Genomic DNA, 7,655 nt, shown 5'->3' with positions numbered 1-7,655 from the left:
GACAGAATATATCATGTCGCCCATTCCGCCGCAACATAGCGACAAAAACTTGTTTGTCGCAAATTCGTCGCTAATTAGAGATGGATTTTGCGAGGGGATACATTTCGTTGCTATTTTCATAAATTTCATTGATTATAGCGACGGATACATTTCTCTCGTTAATCCGTCGCTAATTAGCGACGGAATAATTCCGTCGCTAATGACCTATTTTCTTGTAGTGTGTGAATGAATTACGATGAAAACCATGATATAGAAGATCTGTAATCTTTGTTGGGAAGCCCATGAAAGTGGGAGCAAACCAACAATCTCATGGCCAAGTGGGAGATGTTGGTATATGGGCATGATCCATATCCTTCGTGTATCTCATAATCGTGGGTGGGCTCGCTCACGGTTATGAGTTTTGCGAACCTTTTTCAAAAAGATAATTCAAAATCAAATTTCTATTTTATAAAACTGTTTTAATGAAGATCATGTGCCGCTTTTCTCTCAATGGCTTAACTGCCAAGACTCGGCAGTAGGGAATCCAAGAGTGTATACATATATGCCCAACACGTATACAAAGAGATATACAAGATAATACTGAGCACTCTTGAAGCAAACCGAAAAAGGTATATGCCTTAAAATCTCTCCTCTACTCTCCATCTTCTATCCTAGTAGTTGCGGAGGTGAATCCCGGTTACTGCTCGCTTTCTACTGCGCCATCAGATGGTTCACCTGAAAAGATGAAAAGTTGTAATTTCAGATTTTCTTGGAATTTCTCTTTCCTACTACTACCTAGAGATGCCAAGATTTGGACTCCCTCAGATTTTCAGTGGAGTATATCCAAGGGTATGATTAACATCTGAAAGTCTGTTAGCACTCAGCAAATTTGAGAGGTGTAGGAGTCAAGATTTTAAGCGATGTCCAACAAAACCTATAGTATTTCCTCTGTGAACAAACATAGAAGCATTGTCCCACAAGATCTAATCAATTCAGAAAATATAAGGAAAATATTTTTTGAAAAAGTAAAATATGTGTTAATGACTTGATAATATGGTGATAAAGTCATGATATCCTGATATCTTGAAAACGTTGTATTTTATCAGGATTCTACCATTTTCTGACAATATCGAAAATAAAATCTCAATATTTTCATTGCCCATACTTGAGACTATGCATAGACCCTCATAACGTGAACCAAGTATTTAATGCACCTAACTTTGTATAATTGTTTGGTCCTCTTGAAATAGAAAATCATGCTGCATGCACATGGTCCCTACAGTGTCATTAATCTCAAATTAATCTCAAAGATGAACAGACAACAAGGCAGGCAATTGTGGGCCAACTACCCATGTTGTTGAGCTTGCTACCATTCCATTAACAATGCAACCAATAGAGGCTACAATAAAGAAAAAAGGAAAAGGAAAAAGCAAAGATCACCAATTCCTGCTGAAACACATTAAACAATAGTCAAAGGACATATATGAATGCCACACTGACCTGATCTTGTTTTTGGGGCTGCCAATTTGAGTGACTCCACTATTTTGCAGGACTAGGTCCAGTTTTTGCAGGTCTGGACGATCAGAATGTGATTTACAACGTTTGGCGCAACAAGAGACAAGTCCTACATCACAGCATATTTTAAACTGTTTTTTTGCTTTGCATTCCTTTTAAAACTCTCAAGTTGTGCTAGTGAAGGAAAGGTTGGTAAAATTAGTTTTTTAATATTTTATGATTCCGGCCTACGTCAAGGTGGTTGAGAGGTCACGCCCATATACATCACCTATGCCCAAAATCTCTACGTTCATGGTCTTATAGCATATAATGTTGATGGACCCCAAAAGCTCCACGTTCATGGTCTTACAAATGTATTCAGCATGTTTGATTTACTAGAAATGGATACGTGGATAATGAATTTTGGATGAAAAAATGGTATTTGGGGCCTATATGAAAATTGTAAGCTGTTGATTTTTGAAACCTTATAAAAATCTATCCATGCACCGGAATCAAATCCTTCAAGAACTGATTCCTATAAAAACAAGCATATAGATCACATATATACAGTCAGAATTTCTAAAAAACACCAAAAATCTGATAAAATGTTTCATTTAGCATTTTGCCATATTTAGCACGGATCCTGCATCATTATATATATATATATATATATATATATATATATATATATATATATATTCTATGTATAAATACCATGGAATGCTTTTAAACGAACCAGCTTGTGTTTGGTTTGTCTCATTCAGGAAACATGCTCTATTCGGTCTGTTAAGCTGGTTTACCGGCCATATAGACATACATAGAAAACTCTGCGTATGTGTGGCTGGGAAATGAGATGAGCTGCTTATGCATTGACTCTTAAAGAGATTGTTCCAACTCAAAAAATAAACTCAGCAATCTAAACACAAACAACAGATGTATGGCTTGCTTGTCTTTGCTCATGTAGGATTGTTAGGCAGTATATATATATAGGGGTAATATGGCTACACCAGTGGGTAATGAATCCCCTAATTGGAACACATAGTAGGAAGTCGTTTTGACCAAATGTAACCCTATGGATGTTTGAGCATGATCAAAATAGTAGGAATCCACTTTTGGATGATATTTTTAAGACATAAAAGTATAATTTTATGAGGGTCAAAAATTTGGTACATTGTAGGCCATTGATTTTTCAACCCCTGAAAAATCTTACATACTCGGATAGAATAACAAGGTCCAAGCACTGGTTTCTACTAACCCAAACATGTAGATCACATTTGGATGGTCAGATGTGCAAAAAAAATATTAAAAATAAAAATATTATAGTTTTTTACTAAGGGGTTTCTTACCCACGAGTGTGTGTGTGTATATATATATTTTGGTAAAATGAGCCAGTTCAAGCTAGGTTCAATGGCCTAGAGTTAATATCCTAGTATTTTTATTCCAAATGCATCAGCTCGAGCTCAGCTCTTTTAGCTCAGGCTCATCATGAGCTTAAGTTCGGCTTGGCGTGGCTTGCCGCAAGCTAGACTGGAGCTTGAACACCTAAACCTCAGCTCATTCCGCTGTTTTACCAGCCCTGTGTGTGTGCGCGTGGTGCATGTGATGCTAGCCATTGCATTCAGATAATTAAACAACATTTAAGTCTACAACTACTCAGGACAGCTACCAAAAGGGACTTCCCTTGTATGGTAGGAGCAGCTAGTGCAAGTCACCTTGTGTTGGGACATTGCAAGTTCAAAACCCAATGGTATAATTGTATAACTGGTAGGGGTCTGCTTAACCCCAGCTTGCCTTTCAAGAAAAAAATTCAAGGGAGAGACTACATGAATAGTCATCAGACTTCACCTGTAGCTGGACCTCCATGGCTCCATCTTATATTTGGATACATAATGCATATTCTAACTGGTACCAACGGTTAGACAAACCCTGAAACTGCTGAGATTATATGCCGTTCATTGTGGATGAAAGACTGTCAACCACATAAAATAACCATAATAAAACCAAAGAGTTCTTTTTCCCCCTTCTTCCGCTTGGATGGTTATGTCGTTTGGGACTCCTTTTTGGAGTTTTAAATGCAAAGAAAGAGGGAGTGGGTGAAGATCACACCCATCACACTGCGCCAACTGCATCCCTCGTGAGCAGAAAACAACTCAGAATGATTTAATAAAAAGACAGCAACCCTTTTTTAACATCCCATGAAATACAAGCACTCCAGTATCTATCTGTCCTTGAAACAAGGCCTAGAAATAACTCAAAACAGCCTGTTGACATACTGGCTTCACTTGGCAATCTTTACAAGGTCTCATTTATAATCCAATAAAAGCAAACCTGGACCAAAGAAAGAAAAAGTGGGAATTCAAATTTCAAAAGAAACACACAATGAAAAACTTTCACAAGAAATCTCTATTACCAACAAAGGATTATACAAAAAACAATAAATCTGTATTGGGTGCTCTCTTGCCAACTTTTGTTTTTTCTTCTGCCAAAAATCAGATGGGAGAAAGTGGATACTGTTTCATTAATCAGAAGATGAGGGTGCATTCATACAGGGGGCATTGGGGTTGAATGCATCACTCTGTTCTGTGATTTCTGTCTCCCCACAATCCAATTGAGGGTCCTTTTGGCAAATGAAGGTGTTGGATTGCTTTGAGAATCCAGGCTGTAGAAACTGCAGTTCTCATCATCCATACCACATTCACTCCTAGGCAACGAACAGACATCACCCTGGTTTACCCAACCTTCAACTTCAACCTCAGACACAGGTCCCTGGCTGCTGCTGCTCTGCTTCAGCTTCATGTCATCAACTCTCTGCATAGGCAGCCGAAACGAAAACGCTCTTCGTGACGAATCCACGGAGGTAGATGGTCTATCCTTCTTCGATCGAAGCCAGATCTTGGAAACTGAAAAGCTCTCCTTTTTACCTTCCTGAATCACTGCTGAACTGCCTCCATGATTATCGGCAATCCTGAATCCTTCCCTCCTGGATTGAGAATTCTTTGAGATATCACACATGGAGATGGTAGGCCTATGGCCTGGTGTTAAAGGCAAAGGTGCCCTCTTTGTAGGCCGTTTCCTTTTCATTGGAACAATCGGTACTTGCAAAAGAGATGCTTCATCCAAGACATACTCAAAAGAACCCATTGAATAGCACCTCCTAGAGTCCACGTTGCTAATCCTGCTGCTACTCTCTCCTACTACACCACCGCCACCACCACCACCACAAAGAGCATCAATGTTCCTCAATTTCCCAAGTTTCACGGGGACAACCTTGGTCTCATCGATCACCGGATTATCGACCGGCTTCTGCGAGTTCTCGGTACCAGACGACGTGAATCCTTCTTCGGACGATAAATTCATCTGGGCAGCTGAAACTGAGTCCCGAAAATCCCCATCAATGATTTCCCGGGAGCTTTCGCTGTGGGATTCGAGGACTAGAACAACGGGAGAGAAATTGTTTGATGGAAATTCAGGGATGAGACTCCCTCTACACAGTGGGCAGGTTGAGTGTGAGAGCAACCATGTATCAATACACTCTAGATGGAATGCATGGCTACACTTGGGCAGCAATCGAAGCTTGTCCTCTGCCTCAAATTCACAGAGACAGACAGCACAATCAAATGGGTTCTTAACACCAATGATGGATTTGTAGTGGAAAACAGGCAGGGTGTCAATGAAAGACTGATCCACCCCTGCATCATGAAGATGGAACAGCTGCTGCAGCTGCCCTTGTAAAACAGTCACATTGTCCAAATCATCGGAGTCCCTCCTTGAGGGCCTAACAAGGAATCTAACAAAAAGGTGAAGCAAACCAGAGATGAAAAATATCACAGCCAGAATTATTATGATCAACAAGATGCTAGGACTAATCTTGTTCTCAAAACTGTGGCCATAAGGAGGAGGTTGGGAAGGGGGAGGAGGACCAAGAAAGTCTTGCACAAATGGGGCAGGGAAAGAACTCTCATTTCTCCTACTTCCATTCAACACCCAACTCATCTTCTCCTTTGAGAAGCAAGCATCAACCAGAAAATGGGCAAACAAATCTGAGGAAAGGAAAATTTCTCACCTTGGATCTCTGTATCTCCCACAAGAATTACCACCACAACCCCCTTTTGCAAGAAGAAGAGAGAACACCGTCTTTTGTTTGTTGAACCCAAATGAAAGGCATTAATGATCTCCCACAAGAATCACCACCACAACCCCCTTTTGCAAGAAGAAGAGAGAACCCCATCTTTTGTTTGTTCATCCCAAATGAAAAGCATTTATGATTTCACCAACTTACATATGGTGAGGGTGTGTATTAAAAGATCCATGAAAGGGACACCCTTCTCTTGCCATCTTATAGCACAAGGGAAACCTGCAGGTCAATGGTGGTAAAATAGGAACCCATCTTGGGCAGAGAATCCATGGAATTACACCAGGTAAAAAAGAAAATAACAATATATATATATATATATATATATATATATATTGAAGGGGTAGGGATGAGGGCAGAGTTATAATTAATAAATCGTCAAGCAGAGTAAATGAATGAAAGAAGATTACCAATGATTAAAAAAAAAACAGGAAGATGAAGACTGAACTTTACAGCAACTTTAATGATCATTTAATTAGTAGGAAATCGATGCGCTCGCCTTCTTACCTTTCCTATTGTATCTAGAGACAATTATAGTGCCTCGTCATTAATATTAATTAATGGGCTCATGAATATACAAGATATGATAAGATCTTTCATCGAAAATCCTTCTTCTTTGTTTTGTCAAAGGAAATAAGTACAGAAAAAAACAGAGAACCGGACAGCATAGAAGCCTAGAGAGGATGGAAGTGAAGATTTTTGTGCTCTGAGAGAGAGAGAGAGAGAGAGAGAGAGAGAGAGAGAGATTGTACATGTATTGGCAGACAATAGGCTGACGAAGAGTGTGGTGCGTGATTCGAACCCACTTTGGTACTCTTCTTTTTACCTTTTCGTGCCGCCAAATTGGGAGTCATGCAAACCAGAAGAGATAGAGTTTTCTTTTTCTTTTTATTGTTTCGTGTAAAGAAAAAATCGATAACAAATTTCCTGAAGTTGGGGGGAAATTGAAAACGTGTAAAGAAAATGCGAGGAGAAAAAATTCCTGAAGTTGGGGGAAATTGAAAATGCATAAAGACTAAAGAAAATGCCAGGAGAAAAAGTTTCCTGAAATGGGGAGAAATTGAACACGTGTAAAAGAAAGAAAAAAATCCGAGGAGAACGAATTCCTGTTGGGAAAAACTGAACATTTGTAAAGAAAAATCTGAGAAGAACAAATTTCCTGAAGTTGGGAGAAATTGAACATTTGCAAAGAAAAATCTGGGGAGAACAAATTTCCTGAAGTTGGGAGAAATTAAAAATGATAATTGCATATACGTATCAAAAGAAGAAGAAATTCAAGTGCATGCTTTGTCTCACTAAAATGACCAAAGTACCCTTAACTCAGAAGCTACCCTATCGAATCGCGAGGTTGCATCATTGGGGCTGAGGTTCCTAAAAACCTACATGTGCTCAAGAGTTGGGGTGTGCCTAATTTTGACTGAATGGTCTTTGATTCTTGTCCCAAGCCTGAGCTAACTATCAGATTTCCATATCACCTAGAGCCTTCACTAAAGTGAGGGTCAAGCATACTTTTGTTTTTTAATCCTTGCAATCATGATTGGTATTAACCTCTTGTTATGTCGCCTGATATACCATTTTTAATAGAAAACTACATAAGAATAAGGTGTCTATGGTTTTGTTAGCAGTGCCCAAGTGACATAAGTTCAATCTCTTTATCAGAATGATCGATCTAACTCCATTTTGCCGAGAAGACCTAATTGGTTGCCAATGCACTTGACCATTTTGCAAGTTATTAGTTTTTTCTATAGGCAAGTTAAGGTTAGGCAGACCCTCACCAGTTATACAACCATACCATTGGGATTTGAACTTGCAACGTTTCCAACACAAGATGACGTGCACTCACTGCTCCTACCAAACAACCGAAGCCCCCGTTGCTCAAGTTGCACATACTAACAGAATAATATGGGCATTAATTTGAGAAAAACTCCATGTGCAATTGAGTCCATATTTTCTCCCAAATTTTCAGAAATTCCAGGCAATTTGAAGAGGAGTAAATGAGTTCTATTAAGTAAATTAAATGAATACATTTATGGGGCTCTATGTGAAAATA

General features: G+C 39.1%; 1 protein-coding gene across 1 annotated transcript; it reads right to left on the bottom strand.

Moving 5' to 3' along the window:
• Positions 1 to 3,811: 3,811 nt before the first annotated feature.
• On the bottom strand, positions 3,812 to 5,747 carry LOC149835019 (RING-H2 finger protein ATL13-like). Its single transcript, XM_090010366.1, has one exon. It carries the CDS (start codon positions 5,464 to 5,466, stop codon positions 4,015 to 4,017), a length of 1,452 nt encoding a protein of 483 aa, XP_089866492.1. The 5' UTR covers positions 5,467 to 5,747; the 3' UTR covers positions 3,812 to 4,014.
• Between the last annotated feature and the right edge of the window lie 1,908 nt (positions 5,748 to 7,655).

Source organism: Nuphar pumila, chromosome 6 (assembly GCF_984573655.1).
Source record: "Nuphar pumila chromosome 6, dmNupPumi1.hap1.1, whole genome shotgun sequence".
NCBI lineage: Eukaryota > Viridiplantae > Streptophyta > Magnoliopsida > Nymphaeales > Nymphaeaceae > Nuphar > Nuphar pumila.
This window is presented reverse-complemented; position numbering and strand designations above follow the sequence as displayed.

Coding starts and splice junctions, on each gene's coding strand:
- LOC149835019 (XM_090010366.1), bottom strand. CDS start 5,466: ATGAGTTGGGTGTTGAATGGAAGTAGGAGAAATGAGAGTTCTTTCCCT.